Source organism: Megascapheus bottae, chromosome 5 (assembly GCF_031878675.1).
Source record: "Megascapheus bottae isolate mThoBot1 chromosome 5, mThoBot2.hap1, whole genome shotgun sequence".
Lineage (NCBI taxonomy): Eukaryota > Metazoa > Chordata > Mammalia > Rodentia > Geomyidae > Megascapheus > Megascapheus bottae.
In genome coordinates this window covers 9,666,257-9,682,813 of record NC_143513.1, presented here as the reverse complement: position 1 = coordinate 9,682,813, position 16,557 = coordinate 9,666,257, and the positions used below count along the sequence as shown (strand labels likewise).

At 42.8% G+C, this 16,557-nt stretch overlaps 1 protein-coding gene across 1 annotated transcript in view; it reads left to right on the top strand.

Moving 5' to 3' along the window:
* Bmper (BMP binding endothelial regulator) overlaps nt 1-15,491 on the top strand; it is a 216,467-nt gene extending 200,976 nt beyond the window's left edge. The window contains exons 14-15 of the mRNA XM_090332652.1: nt 6,726-6,856; nt 14,612-15,491. Of these exons, the coding sequence (XP_090188778.1) occupies nt 6,726-6,856; nt 14,612-14,793 (313 nt within the window). The 3' untranslated portion in view covers nt 14,794-15,491. The remainder of the gene's footprint in view (nt 1-6,725; nt 6,857-14,611) is intronic.
* Nucleotides 15,492-16,557: the final 1,066 nt, after the last annotated feature.

Below are 16,557 nucleotides of genomic sequence, written 5' to 3'. Positions count from 1 at the left end.
GAACACGCACTGGAATTTAGTAGAAGACTGAACAGGAAGGAAAGGATGGCCTTGGAAAAGTAGATCGGATCCTACTTTGCTAGAGACCTTTAATTGAATTTGATGATGCCAAGAGGTTCTTTCTTTCTTTTTCCTTCCTTCCTTCTTTTGTTTTTGTGAGTCATGGAGCTTGAATTCTAGGCCTGGGTGCTGTCCATGAGCTCTTCAGCTCAAGCTACCACCCTACCCCCTGAGCCACAGCCCTACTTTCCTTTTTTTTTTTTTTTTTACTAGTGATTAATTGGAGATAAGAGTCTCATATTCTTTAGTGCCCGGACTGACTTTGAACTGTGATCCTCAGATCTCAGCCTTCTGAGTAGCCAGGATTACAGGAGTGAGCCACTGTGCCCAGCTTGACCTTTCTTTTAGATGTCCAGGCCACGGCAGAAGTGAGCTTGATCCCAGTCTCACTGTTCCAGAATAGGCTTGGTCACCTGCTGTGGTGCAACTCTACTCTTAATAGCACCATTCAAGGGAGCTTTCTATGATGAGATATCCTGAATTGCCACCAATCAACATGGTGGCCACTAACTTTCGTTGGTCACTGAACATGTGAAACATGGCTGGTCTGTGGAAATGATTGTCATTTTGTCTCTCTGTTATGAATGTATTCCAATTTATGTAGCCATAAAGTGTAACTAGTGGTTGCCATCTCCAACCTTTGCAAGAGATGGTGTCAATAGCTTGAATGACAGGACAAGTGTTGAGGTTCTGGTACAGAGGAATTGTGAGAAACTGAACCACAGTTTGGTTTGGATACTGATTCTGTGCTGAGCCATTGAAACACACACACACACACACACACACACACACACACACACACACACACACACACATACACACACACTACACTAAAGACAGCAGGCAGTTGCACCAGCTCTCTTGGCTTTTTCTTACCATCTCAGCGGGTGGTCACATACCAGGAACAGGAAGACATTAGAGTAAGTGAATCTGAAAAACAACTCTAGAGGACTGGGAGTTTGGCCTAGTGGTAGAGTGCTTGCCTAGTATGCACGAAGGTCTGGGTTCGATTCCTTGGTACCACATACATAGAAAAAAGCTGGAAGTGGTGCTGAGGCTCAAGTGGTAGAGCTCTAGCCTTGAGAAGTCCAAGGACAGTGCTCAGGCCCAGGACTGGCAAAACAAACAAACAAACAAACAAAAAACTCTAGAATCACTGTGTTGGAAAGTATGTTTTCAACCAACTGCATGGCTGTTCCTTCTTCATTTTGTTATTTCTCTTGCAGAGAAAACAGAGAGGTGAGTGTTCTTTACCTGTAGAGCAGCCCTGGAAAAGCTCAGTGTGGTACAGTCTGTTGAGTGGCTGAGTTTCTTGATCTCTTCCACATGCAAAGGACCATAATTGTGACCCACAAACAGATGCCAAAGCCATCAGTCTTGGTTACTACTAAATATAGTTACAATTTGGTTATTTATCATATAAAATAAGTATATATACCAGTATGTATATGTATAAATATATATACATATAACCAGTATGTTCATATTATACATGCTGATTAATCTTCCAGAAACATAAAAATTCACCTCCAATGTGTCATCAATTAGATGTTCCTTGCATTGAATTAAGTGTGATTAACACAAACTGAATAGTGGAATAAGTGTAGGGCTTTTATTTTTCCATTCTTGAAGTTTGAAGTGCATGTCTAAAAATGAGTTTTATTTTTCCCCAATGAATTCCTTTGCAACCAGAAAAACCACGATTATTCCACTATCTGTTCTGTCCATTTGGCTGTTAAGCTCATAGCAATGGTCAGGGGGTGGGGAGGGAGATGCTGGCATGTGGAAGTGGGACAAGCAATGTGAAGCGAATCCACTCACAGCCCATGTCAGGAGATCTTAATAAGAGACCAGGGAAATTCTGAGCAAGAGAATTATTTAAAAGCTATGGCCTCTGTCCCTCATGAGGCTCACTCCTATAATCCTAGCTACTCAGGAGGCTCACATCTGAAGATTAAGGTTCAAAGCTAGCCCAGGCACAAAAGGACCTTATACTCTTTATCTCCAGTTAACCTCTGGAAGACTGGAAGTGAGGCTTGGCTCAAAGGTAGGGTGGTAACCTTGAGCTGAAAAGCTCTGGGATAGCACCCAGGCCCAAGGGTAGGGTTGTAGCCTTGAGCTGAAAAGCTCAGAGACAGTACCCAGGCCCAGAGTTCAAGCCCCATGACCACCCACCCCCCCCCCACATACACAATTATAGCCTACAGATAGATTCTATCTTTTCCCTCATTGTAAATTTCCCTACTGTAGTGCCTGAATTGTTATTTAAATAGTAAAGCATACCATGTTATTCCTATCTGTTTTCTTATTAATTGTGATATTTTTCCTTTTAGAAGTAGTTGTGTTCATTGCAGGAGACCAAAACTACAGCCACAGATCTGAGCCTATCTGTTTCCAGTTATGTTTTGTGTTCTGACTATGATTATACAATGTCTAATTTTTGTTATCCAGCTTCTTCCCCCCCTCCCCAATTAATCCCTTCTGAACATTTTCCCGTATTTTGGGAATTCATTTCCAAAACAGCATTATAATTTCTGGGGAGTATTTTATAGCCAGGTCACCTAAATTTGTCTAACTGGGCAAGTTAGATTATTTCCTTTGTTTCTTCTTTTCTTTTTTCAATTTAAATATTTCATTGCAATGAAAATCCCTATATTTAAAGTTTTGTTCATATGAATTACTGTTTTCTTTAATACAAAATTTTCCCCAAAGATTAAAAACCTTTCTTTGGACTATTGATAATGATTACCAGAATATTCTCAAAAATACATCTTTTTGACATAGTCACTGTGATTTTTGTTGTGGTGGTAGTACTGGAATTTGAACTTGAAAGATAGCAGCTCTACCATTAAGTCATAGCTCCAGCCTTTTTCGTGCTGGTCATTGTTATTTTTATTGCTGTTATTGTTGTCAGTAGCAGGTTTGAACTGAGGGCCTTGTACTGCCTTGGTTTCATTGCTCTCTGTAAGCTAAGTCTCTACTTTTGTACTTGAGCCATTCTACCAGACCTACTTTTCACTGGTTATTTTGGAGAAGGAGTCTTGTGGATTTTTTCTTCCAGGGCTGCCATTTTTCCATGGCTCAACTTCCTCAGTAGCTAAGATTAGAGGCCTGCAACACCAGTACTCAGGTTGGGCAGTTTACTTTTTAGGTATGGTCACATTTCCTTCTCAGGCATGTACTTGGACCATGATCCTTCATGTTTTTAGCTCCCTATCAATCATAGCAATTATGACAGTCATATACCACCATGCTTAGCTTTCTCCATTCAGATGGACAGACTTTTCTGTACATGTTGGCCTGGAAACACAACTCTCCTCATCTCAGTCTATTGAAAAATGAGGGTGACAGACTCACACCACTATGCTCTGGCCTTGAGAAGGGATCTCATGGACTTTTTGCCCTAGTTGGCCTTGAACTATGATCCTCATGATCTCTGCTTTGTAAATATCTAGGCTAATGAGTACGAGCCACCATCACCAAGCTGAATATGGATCTTGACTGTGGTCCTGGTTTGTGGTTGGATCTTCCTCAGCTGTAGGACCGTAGGCACAATTCTTGACATCTCCAAGCATCTGTTCTCCTATCTGTTGAGGGGGAAGTAACGATGGGGCCCTCCTGCCTGTGTAGACTCCTGGACACATTCATTGTAAAATTCTTGGCCCAACAACATGTTAGCCTGAAGAATGGTGGATTTAGCCTTTTTGCAGCTGAGGATGTGTGTCTCTTTTTCATGTTCTTGCAAACTCTGGCCATCATTTTGTATAAAGGTATCAACGTGACAAGTGAAAAAGAATCACATCTTACAATCTTAACGTGTCTTTCAGACCTTTAAAAATATGTAAAACTCTTTCAAGTGAATGAATGTTTCTGACAAATGTTGTCAACTCTTGTTTTTCGTGAATGCTGTGTCATACAAAAAGCTCAGATTTTCCCGGCTTTTCCTATGGGACTAGTTGTTAACAGATCCTGTTGATGAGGTAGAAGAGTACAGGTCTGCAGTGATTAGTCCATGTGTATCTAAAGCAGTTTGTCCCCACAGTCTCAGTGCATCAGGTCTAGCTAGCCATAATTCCTTTTAAATTGAAGAGATTGCTTCAGGAAGCAGCCCATGGAACTCAAGTTAAAAAAGCAGGTTGAGGAGAGGGGATATAGTCTTACAAACCTTTTATTCAAATTAAATTTTACTTGTTTATTGTGCATGAAATCATACAGAATCACAGATGGTCTTCCCAGCTGGGTGACATTTCCTCATATGAAGGCCAGCCCTTTCCCACATGACCAGGTCATGTGACTAGCTCTGTGAATGCCAGGGCATCCATGCCATGTGGTGGTTGCTGTGTAGGTGGGAAAGTGCCCCCAAACCCTGTGGATCTGGAAAAAGATGGGGCCTAGAGCCCACTTAGAAGTGAAGTCGCCCTGAGGTCAGAGGTCAAAATCCGAAGAGGCCACAAATGTAGTAGTCCAGTCTGAGTCTGGAGATGATGGATATGGACTCCTCTGAAATGAAAAGTAAAACAACAACAAGGAAAGACATGGCACTGGTGAGGATGCATGTGTCGATGTGTTTTAAGGGCAAAGTTGATTCAGCTTTTTTTTGGAAGCCCAGAGGCTCCACTGATAGAGAGATGGTACCACGTGCCTGGCTCCATTTTCTCAAACATGGTTTCATGGGCATTCTGTAATGAAAAGGGCTGGAAGCATTCATAAATACAGCTCTGATTACTACAGAGAGGAGAGACTGGTCGTTCTGTCCTGGTTTTTGTGACATAAACAAGACTGGGTGGGAACATGCAGCAGGCTTTTGAGATTGAAGCTCACTTATCTCCTTTGTCTCTGATCCATGTCCCTGTGTGCTTGGCTGGGATCTTTTCTTAGATGCCATAAGGAACCATCAGCCTTTCCATGTTCTACTGTTCACAGCAGGAGGGGTGCCAGCCAAGCCCCTGCACTAGGTGAACGCTCTCTGCCGCTATGGGCAATGCATCCCCCATCAATAGACAACATTAACAAGCTGATTCCGGACGTCTGTAGTCACACTCTTGTGCTGCTCAGATTTCATTCCTATCTATTTCTGTATCCAGTCTTGCAATGGATTCTGTGAGAAAGGTAATTCTTTCTTCCTTCCCTCTCTCCCTCTCTCCCTCCCTCCCTCTTTCCCTCCCTCCCTCCCTTCCTTGCTTCTTTCCTTCCTCTCCTTTCCTTCCTTCCTTCCTTCCTTCCTTCCTTCCTTCCTTCCTTCCTTCCTTCCTTCCTTCCTTCCTTTTCTCCCTCCCTCCCTCCCTCCCTCCCTCCCTCCTTCCTTCCTTCCTTCCTTCCTTCCTTCCTTCCTTCCTTCCTTCCTTCCTTCCTTCCTCTCCTTCCTTCTTTCCTTCCTCTCCTTCCCTCTATCCCTCTTTTCTGTCTTTAGAACTAGAGTTTGAGCTCCTAGGACCTCTACCACTGGAACCATGACTTCAGCTCCGAGTGCTCTTGTTATTTTGAAACAGTGTCACATTTTACACATACCAACACATCCAGCTTTATTGATGAAGATCGTGTGCTGAGAAGTTTTAAATCCACTGGCTTCGAATCATGATCCTCCTAATCTCTGCCTCTGGAGTAGCTGAGATTACAAGCATGAGCTACCACACCTGGCCGTTTTATTACCTTCAGTGCCTCATATATAAATGTCAGCTCAAAATTTGTAAGATAGTAAAGATAATAAATTTGCCCTAAGAGGGGGGTAAGGATTATAATACGGTGTAATAAAAAGAGGACTACTCTCAAAGTGAGGAAGGATGATTTGATTTGTCCATTTGCCACTTAGAAGTGTAACTCTGGGCCCATCTATTCATTTGTGAAATGAACCTTCCATTAATAAGACAGGAGCAATAGTATACCTCATTTGCAGACTGCACGCATGAGCACTTTTTAAAGCGTGAAATGATCTACAGGGTAAGGTCATTATTGAGTCTTTACTGTGGGTGTGTTGGAAATGTGCTATTTTGCATTTAAACACAGTTCACTTCCATTTGTGCTGTGTCTTGGCATCACCATATTTTAACAATGGAGATCTTGACTCAATTGTGTTCATTTCTCAGTCCACCAAGTGGCCTTAAATCCGTGCTTTATTGGAACTCATCACCTTATGTTGTAAAGAGTGAGGCATAGGAAATGTGAATGGTACATTTTCAGAAAGCCGCAAGGGTTGACACTCCCATCAAGTTGGTGATCATGTTGGGTTCTATCATGGTGGATCTGACAGTTTCTCTGTCCATGCGATTCACAGATGGTGGTGGCATGGTGAAAGATAATTATTGTCTTCTAGGTTCAGTAACATGAAATGAACTCAGCTCCTTAGCTGCAGTAGCCAAGGTGCCAAGTACTCAATAAGCACATACAAGACAGTGACACCTGCCTACGACACTGGAGCTCATAGACCACTGTCACTGCACCGGGTCCTGCCTAGCAATACTGTTGTACAAGAAAGAAGACCTAATATTGCATTGCTCAGAATGATCCAGTACTAGAATGATGTAGAGAATTTCTACAGTATTTTTACTTTCGCAGGTTAAGATAGCAACCATGAATGATCACTCATGGTTTTGCATCCATCACCCCAGTGCACATATTCATTGATGTGATGTGTTTGTGTGATCTCTCTTCTCTGACCTATCCCTTAGGTCCTGCCTGACCGACATGTGTGAATGTCCTGTCCATAAGAACTGTTACTGTGAGTCGTTCCTTGCCTATGCTCGGGCCTGCCAGAGAGAGGGCATCCGGGTCCACTGGGAGCCTCAGAAGACCTGCACAGGTAAGGGGGCCCTGGTGGGCCATCGTGAGAAGCTCACAGCCATCCCCTGGGGTTGTGTGGGAGACTCCCAGAATGGCCACCTCACACCAAGGACGAATGTGAATTCCATCCGTTGGCCCAACTGACATCATTTTTTTTTCCTTGCCAGTCCTGGGGCTTGAACTCAAGACCTGAGCACAGTCCTTGCGCTTTCTCAAGGGTAGAGCTCTACCACTTGAATTACAACAGCACTTCCAGCTTTTTTTCCTCTATGTATATGGTACTGAGAAATCGAACCCATGTCTTCAGGCATGCTAGGCAAGCATTCTACCACTAGGCCAAACTCCCAGCCCTCCAACTGAACTTATCTTAATAAAACACAGGGACTTCCCACGAGTAGGGCAGGACAAGGCAGACAAGCATTTAACACAGATGCTTGTGACCGGCACATTTTTAACAATTTCAGGATTTCCATTGTTGCAAAATTTTCCTGGGCTTCCAGCTCCCAGCTGGATGCACTTAGCACAGCTTAGTCGGCAGCATGGCTTAGGTGGCTCAGGGAGTAAAGGGGACTGGAGAGTGCTACAGTCATTTAAGGTCTTCAGAATGAACATGATGGCTTTTTAGAGATCGTTATATTAACTCTAGAAGAATATGACCTCCCCTCTGATGTGCCAGAGTTCTGCCACAGTGCTGATTGGTTCTTGGTGCTTTAAACTTGTGTGTTATCTATAAAATAAATGCCTTAGTACATCCAGGAACTATTTACTTCAACGTGACTAAGTCCTGGGCATTGACGTAGGTGCTGTGGGTACTTTGATGCCTGTCAGGGGTGAGGTCCTGTCATTGAGTCTGCAGCCATCTGTGGTAGAACCAGACCCCCCAAACAACTCTACAGTAAACACTTGCCAATTATGGTTTGTTTGGAAAGGACATAAATAGGGCAGAGACACAGAGAACAAATGGAGAGGCGGGAGGAGTGGCTACTTAAGGGATAGGGAAGGGGGATTCCAACATTGCTGAAGGACTGAAGAGAGCTGGTACAAGCAGTCTAGGCAGCCACAAAGTAGCAGAAAATAAGACAGTGCACTCTAGTAAGCTGCAGGGGTCCCGTGTGCAATGACACAATGGGCTGAGAAAATAGGGGCATAGCAGAAGATCAGATGGGTACACTCAGCCAAAGGGACGTTGTGCAGGATTTTGTAGTCCCTGAAAAGGAGACAAACTCTTCATGCACCTCATCTTGGGGCTTGAAACTGTCCTTTAGGTTTTTCACTCAAGGCTAGGGCTCTACCACTTGAGCCACAGTTCTACTTCTGGCATTTGGGTGATTAACTAAAGATGAGAGCCTCATGGACTCTTGCTCACGACTGGCTTGGAGTTGCATTCCTCAGATCTCAGTCTCTCGAGTAGCTAGGATTATAGATGTGAGTCAGTGGTGCTTGAGAATGGACCAGCCTTTAATCCAAAATAAATAGAGGCCCCTCCTGGATGGGTTTTGAGCAAGCCTCTTCATGGAATAGGAGGAGATGAGGTGACCAGTAAGTAGTCTTGGAGTAAGCTACAGACAGGACACATCGGTGGAGGGGAGAGAGTCCAGGTGTGTTTTGGAACTTTATGATGATATCCTGTGTGTCAAAGTACCAGCATTAGTGACATGTACGTGATATATCTCAGAGGGTGTCCCACTTCTCTGAGACACTCAGCCAAGGGCAGCTACTTCTATAGCTTAGATTTGAAGGTCACATGACTGAATGAACTTTCCTATATAAAGGATTTGATTCCCCAAGAGTGACGAGACTGGGGTTCTCAAGATTCTACAACAGACTTGAGAGCCTTCATTCAGCTCTCAGGGGAGAAGGAAGTTCATGGCACTGCAGGCCCAGCAGGCCTTCCTTGGTGGGAGAAAGAAGAGGCCATTGGTTAAAGGAGGCATTGCTAACAGGAAGAATCTCTGTACCGTGCCACTACCATATTTTCTGCTCCTCATTGGTCTTGGCCTGCTAGAATTCTTGCTGGACCCTTGCCTGGGGCCAATACCCAGATAGCCTTACTGCTTCTACAGGTTTTGTGTACCCTGAAGAACCCACAGCCAGAATACAAAGCACCAATTATGTGCCTGCTCTAGTGTCTTTGTGGGGTAGGATGATGGGTCTGGGTGAAGGACAGCTTGAAGGGGCCCTCAGTTTCCCTTTGGTGCAAAACTAGGCTGTGTCTTCAGAAACCCATCCAAGTCTATGATCTGGCTCTGACAGCTCTGTTGGCCTTGCTCTCACTTCTGCCAGCCCAAATGTCATCTGGGTCAGGATCTGCCATCCAATGGCTATAAAATACCCAGATTGCTAGATGGGGAGGCAAGTGGGTGGCTTAAAGGGAAGTCAGGGATGCTGCATCAAATCTATGAGGGTCATATTTGGGGGGAGGGGGAGAGAAGGGTCCCTTCAGCCTGCAGCTACTGTGAAAGTATATGAAAATTGAATAATAGCCTATTTATGATTTTCTAAGTCTCCCCTTCCTCAGGGACTCTATTAGCATTTATTATTGTTTTATGTCTTGCCCTGTGCCCTTCATAACCTGTTTGATAATATTGTAGCTCCCATATTTTACTGCTAGACACTGAGATTTCGAATAGTTGGGTAGTTTGCTGAAAGGCAAAGGTGCTAAAAGTGAAACCCAGATCAATTGTCATCATAATTTATAGTTTTAGTTATGATGGAAATATAGGAAAGCAAGATCACTGGGGGAAAAACCCATGAATATATTTATTTATGTATTCATGTGAGACTCAACCAAATTGTTAGTGTTTGGTGTCTCGGTCTTCATTAACCATGGTGACTTTCTGAGTAGTATTCCTGTGCTCCTGGTTGGTATGACCTGATACCTTTTGACTTGAAGTCAGTAAATTTATTACGATCTTATATTCCCTTAGCAGCAGAATTCCTACTGCCCACCTGCCTCTGACATTAATTATAATTGCACATCCTGCAATCCATTTTACATACAGCAGAGGGACTGGGAGAGCAGGATTTTGTGTGTCACAGGTGATCTGCTGGTCATGAAAGCTATTTTCCTCCCTCCTTGTTCAGCACCACATGCTTCATATGGTTCTAGATCCTTCCTTGAAGACATTCTGCCCTACCTACTAGCTCTGTGTACTCTTGGCTCTTTCTTGACTGACTGGATGCCTCTGTCAAAGTCTGGGGATAAAGCAAGGCACTGACCTTTGGGTGAACACCTCGTGTGTGGGAAGGATGAGAAGTGGCACAAGAATCCAATACACTATTCAGAAAAGGCCAGAAGTGGCACTGTAGCTCAAGTAGAACATTAACCTTAAGGACAAGGAGTTCAGCACCTAATTCAAGTCCCAGGACTGGCACAAAAGAAAAGTGAGTTAAATAAATGAATCATTTAAAAATGATGTGTGAATGAACCAAGTCACTTTTTTGTATTTGTCCTAGCACTCTATCACTTGAGCCACAGCTCCACTTTTGCCTCCTCCTCCCTCCTCTCCCTCCCTCCCACTCCCCCCTTCCTCCTCCTCCTCCTCCTCCTCCTCCTCCTTCTTCTCCTGCTCCCTCTTCCTCTTCCTCTTCTTCCTCCTCCTCCTCCTTCTCCTCCTCCTCCTCCTCCTCCTCCTCCTCCTCCTCCTCCTCCTCCTCCTCCTCCTCCTCCTCCTCCTCTTCTTCTTCTTCTTCTTCTTCTTCTTCTTCTTCTTCTTCTTCTTCTTCTTCTTCTTCTTCTTCTTCTTCCTCTCCTCCTCCTCCTCCTTCTTCTCCTGCTCCCTCTTCCTCTTCCTCCTCCTCCTCCTCCTCCTCCTCCTCCTCCTCCTCCTCCTCCTCCTCCTCCTTCTCCTTCTCCTTCTTGTTTAATTCAAGATACAACAAGTCTTCTGGACTTTCCTGCCCAGGCTGTCTTCAAACAGTGATAATCAGATCTCAACATTTTGAGTAGCTAGAACTAAAAGCATGAATCACCAGCACCCAGCTCACATTTGGTTTAAAAATGATCTATTGCCTCTTCTAAGTTTGAAAACAACTAGATTCACAGAAAGTTAAACAGGACTCTAACCAGTAGTAACTTTCTAGGGGCATCTGAGTTGTAGAGTCACAAAATGGCATGTTGGTTTCAAATCCTTTTGTGTAACTATTTAAAAGATGGTGCTTTTTCCTCCTTAAATGTTGTGCTGAATTGAAGGCAAATCTGATGTCACTTCTTGGCCAAAAAGCTTCCAAGATATCCCCTGTCCATACCTTGTGGGCTACTTCTCTGCTTTTATGTCCCCTCCCATCTTCTCTCCTTGCATTCTCCACCTGTGCCCATCTGTCACCTGTCACCTGCCACCTGTTAAGCCAAGGGTACACTTTCCCTGATTCCACCTCCAGCCCTGCCTCACCCACAGCCCCTCCTGGCTCTCCAGAGGCTCTTCCTGATATTGTCTGCCTCATAGGCTTCTGCTTGTTTACATTTTTGTGGCATTGGAGGTGGAATCCAGGAGCTTATACAAGCCAAGGAGCAGTGCCCCATTCCCCATGCCCTCTAGAGCTGACTCTGTGATATCAGTGGGCTTTGCTCTCCAGAGACTTCCTCAATCTGTCCCCAGTGCTCTATGACACGTCAATACTCCATGTCTTCTCATTTACTGCATTTTGCTTTCACCGTGATGGCGCATCTTACGCTTGGTTTGTATGGTAGATTCATCTATTTGTTTATAAATGCAGCCTCCTGTACCTGGAGGTCTTCACTTTGCACACTGAGGGCAGTAGAAAATGTCTAGTATATAGCATCGACCTCATGGATATTTCCTGATACAGTCTGAGTTGAAATGGAGTTGGTATTTACCTGATGGAGAAAACACTGGAGGAAGGTCTTTTTTCTCCCTCTCTCTATAATAGTTTCTCATTAACACCGGTCTGTTCTCAACCAGTAAAAGGTAAATTGGGCCAAAATTTGGTATTGAAAAGGGTGAGGCAGTTGGACACTGGTGGGTTATGCCTCCAGTCCTAGCTACTCTGTGCCTGAGATCTGAGGATTGTAGTTCAAAGCCAGTCTGGGCAAGAAAGTCCGTGAAACTCTTATTTCCAATAAACTAATAAAGAGCTAGAGGCAGAGCTATAGTGGTAGAACACTAGCCTTGAGCAAAAATTTCAGGTTCAGAGCCCAGGCCCTGAGTTCAAGCCCCAGGAACAGCACTAAAAAAAAAAGATTGAGGCAGAAGAAAGGATTAAGGATGATAGGAGAGGAGGCACAGGAGACATCATTATTGTGAGAGTCAGGAAGGACAAAGAGGAAACTGTGGCAAGTTCTTCCTACTAGAAGCTTCTAGAGAATTCTCTCTACTAGAAGTGTGCCCCGCAAGCATCCCAGAGTCCAGAGTAGCTGAAATGCAGTCAGAGGGCAGCAGTGTGGAAAGTAAACTATAGGCCACATGCAACCCACCTAGGGAAATGGGGGTCAGATAAGTGACCATTACAATGACATTGTTATCCAGCAGGTGGTTACTGAGCTGTTGCACTGTAGTTGTCAAGTTCTATGTTGGAACTTTGGGCAAAGCAAGACCTTCTCTCAAAAATAACCAGAACATCCAGGATATAGAAACAAAAGCCATATAATGAGTGATTGTTGTCCTTAATGTACTATGTTATCTCTCATCTCTTTTGCTGTCCCTTGGTTATCTCATATTGTTACAGTATTACACCTTGTTATCTGATATATTGTATATATGTGTATTTGGTTATTTGAAATCAGATAGGGAAGGAGGGAAAACAAGATGATGGGCGGTGGTGGAGGGAGGGAAATGGGGACCAAGACATGAGAAAGGGTATCAATGTTTGTGAAGTAATGCACATTCTATCTGGTGAATATATTGTAACCCTTCTGTTAATTACAATAAAAATATGGAAAATAAAAACCAGAACAAAACATAGATGTGGTGGAGGCAAAGGAGAACTGACTTGTTCTCTGCTGTGATGTTTGCTCTATGATTCCATCATTTCCGGGGCAAGTATCCATTGCTGTCCTTTATCCCAACACCCCCTAGACAACCAGAAAATGATTCTCTAAATACTCAAGATATAGGGATAGACCTCAAACCTCTCTATTTCTCAGCAAGTTTGAAGTCTAGTGTCAGAGAACAGAGAGCAAACATAATACCATGGGGGAGGGCGACATTCGGGGGAAAGATGAAATTTAGTGGGGAGAGGTAGAGTAAGTGGCACAGTTTCAGATAGGAAGTTATCTTTGAGAAGACATTTCATACCACTCAGAGTGAACTAGGCATAGAATGTTATAAGTTACATTTGATGTTCCAAGAGATTTCATTGGTAATCATCCATTAGTAACTTATTCTGCTGTTGATGGGTTGGATAAATGTTCAAGTCATTTATCTCCATTTTCAAATTGTCTGCTTTGTGCAGAACAGGTGTTTAGTTAATAGGTCAGGAATAAATATACCAGTATTTAATAACCTCCATAGAGAGCAATAGCTGGCTTTATTCAAATGCTTTCCAAGATTATATGTTCATCTAGCTTCATTTTGTAATAAGGAAGAACGAATCCATGAGGGATAGTTAATTGGTCTTTGAAAGAGACCTTGTTTCTGATTTGGTTTTAACTAGTGTGATTGGCATTTGAGGGGCCTTCATGGAATTTATTGTGCAGTTTTTATGAACTTACTATTAGACTAATATGGTCAAATAATAACAAAACTTTGTGATAATACTAAATCAATTATTTGAAAGACAGGAATGGAGGCTCATTTTCTTGGAAACAAATTTTATCTGTAAGTGTTAGATGATATCATACGATATATTTCGTGATTTCTATGCATGTGCTCATTTTCAAAACATAGATCTTGCAATAGAAAGTGGAAGCTCATGAGTTGGGTCTGCCACTGCCATTGGTTTTGTCTGGGGCAACTTCAAACACCAGTATCACTGGTGTTCTCAGAGAGTCCCTGCTCCAAACTCCTACACGTTTCAAGTACAATTGGTGACAACAAGGGGAGAGAAGTGTACTTATTTGTCATTGGAACAAACTCTACAAAGTCTACATGTCATAAAACTTCCAGAATGTTTATTGTTTTCTGACAAATCTACATATGATATGTCAGGATCTCTGAGAGTGTCAAAAACTCTCTCAGCTCTAAGTTAGTAAAGATTTAAAAAAAATTGGCTGTGACTAGTCTGTCAACCAGATCATTTTTTTTTTATATCTTCTGGCCCAGCCAGCTGTTGCCCTGGCTCCAGTCACCTATCTGATTTTTCTGATTTGGTTCTCACTTGACTCAAATGGATTCACTCAGCACACAATCAGTTAGCTGAAAATATGTCACACAGTTTCAGTAGCTTTGTTTGATTGGTCCCCATGTGTGCAGTGCCATACATTTGAATTTTGATATAGCTGAATGAATGAAATATTTTAAGGTATCACAGCTCAGTAGCTAGAGGGACTATTGGGAGTTAACTTGCATGATATTTGCAATGACTAAATAACCCTAATCCATTGCATATGACTGTATCAATTTATAGTTTATCTTACCCAGGAATGGAAAGCTTTTATGATTTCTGTGTTGGAGTTCACTGGTCTGGGATATAGATCAGTGGGTTTATTTTTTATAGATGTGGGCTATTCATTATTCCCCTGTTAAAATGTAAACATGACCCTGCACTATGGAAAAGTTTAGGCACTGATGGGCAGGATTGTGCAGGCATGGGTTCCAGCTGAGGGCGAGTTAACATGGCTGTTCTCCATATCACCCCTTTCTTTCCTCTCTTGCAGCCACCCAGTGCAAGCACGGTGCTGTGTATGACACCTGTGGCCCTGGCTGTGTCAAGACCTGTGACAACTGGAATGAGATTGGACCCTGCAGCAAGCCATGCATCGCAGGCTGCCACTGCCCAGCCAACCTGGTGCTTCACAAGGGAAGGTGCATCAAGCCAGTCCTTTGTCCTCAGCGGTGACCTCTGTCCCAGGCCCGGAGACTTTGCAACCTGGGGTCCTTGACACAGAAGTAGAAGAGCCAGCCAGGGACTGCAGTGTGCGTGCGTCCGATGCCTCACATACACACACAGAGTATATATGTGTACATATATAGATATATAGATATATTCAAAAACATTTCATCATTTATATGAACGACAGGTGGATTGTTATATGTATATTTTTTGCTATACGACATGTATTGTTTCTAGGGTCCTAATCTGTAGACCATCGGATGTACACATTGTATAAATGAAGCAGGTGCTTTTTAATTTAATCAGTTGGCATGCAGACACAGTGAATGGCTTTTCCCTCACATACATTTGTCATTTGGTAAGGAAGTTTTCTAAGAAGTCTTAATTGCCTGCCTGCCTTCATTAGAGTCGGGACTTATAATTTGATTAGTGTGTGTTTCTTTGCAGAAAGGCACATTTATCAGGCAGTATTTCATGATTCCAAAGAAAGGCAAGTTGGCCAGGAGAGATGGCAGGGCATGGGTGACAGTTGTTAATGGTACCTGCAAAGCAGGGGAAAGGCTATTACTTTATTGAGTCCTAAGCTGACATTGTTTCCCATACTGGCTAGTTGCCAAGCAATACGCATTGTCACTAGGGTGTAACCAAAGAGTCAGGCCATTTTTGTATTTTCCTTGAGTCTCTTAATCATTTACCTGTGTGTGATGGCTGTGACCGCTGGATGTAAGGCACTGGGATGAAGGAAGAGGTGTCTGGATGACATGTCAATTATGTTGGATATGAGAGGATACTTGGAGAAGCAGTTGACCAACATATGAAGAAATAGCCATTTCTCGGAATCTCAGAACCTATATTTATAGGGAAAATCCAATGAGTATTCAAAGGCCATCTATACTTTGTGATTCTCCTTTGTACTCATTGGAAAGTTTTGTCTGTTTCTGTAAGATTCCTGTCCAGAACAATTTGGGGAATATGACTGTCATTATTAGTAAAAAAGAAAGGATTTGCCAACCATTTGATTTAGTATCATTTCAAAAACAAACCATGTCTTCATTTGCTGTAATTCCCTGATAGATAACTACCAATCTGGTATGTTTCTCCTAACTTTTCATTTTGTGTTGAACAAGTGAAAATGTCATCCAACACAAAGCCACTGAAGTCTACAATTAAAATGTTCTGCATTGTAGTAAATAAAAGACTCAAGATAAAAAACCATGTATTTCTTCCTTCAATGTGTCCTATGTTGTCCTTTGTAAATTAGCTATATCAGCTTCAGGTAAGTCAGTTTTAAGGTTATTTTTTTAAAATCATTTTCTATGCCCAACATTATCTTGTTTTTCAAGAACATCATTAACAAATAATTGTAGCCATCAAGTGTCTTTACTTCCTTAGCAAATTTATATATGTGCCTTTTACATATATTCCTGACAGCTAGGGTAGGAATTTGTTTTGCTTTTTATTCTGGTCTTGGGGCTTGAAATCAGGGCCCAGCGCTTAGGCTAGGGCTTAAGGCTGGTGTGCCACCACTTGATGAGCTGCTTCAAGTCTGGCTTTTTTTTTTCTTGTGGTGGTTAATTGCAGATTGGAGTCTCATAGACTTTCCTGCCTAGTCTGGCCTCAAAAATGTGATCCCTAGAGCTCAGCCTCCTGAGTAGCTGGGATTACAAGCATGAGTCACTGGCCAGAATTTGTATTTTTTTTAATTGAGACATCCCTTATTGTTTGAGTATGCAATGTAATCATGATGATTTGAGTAGGAGTTCATCTGGT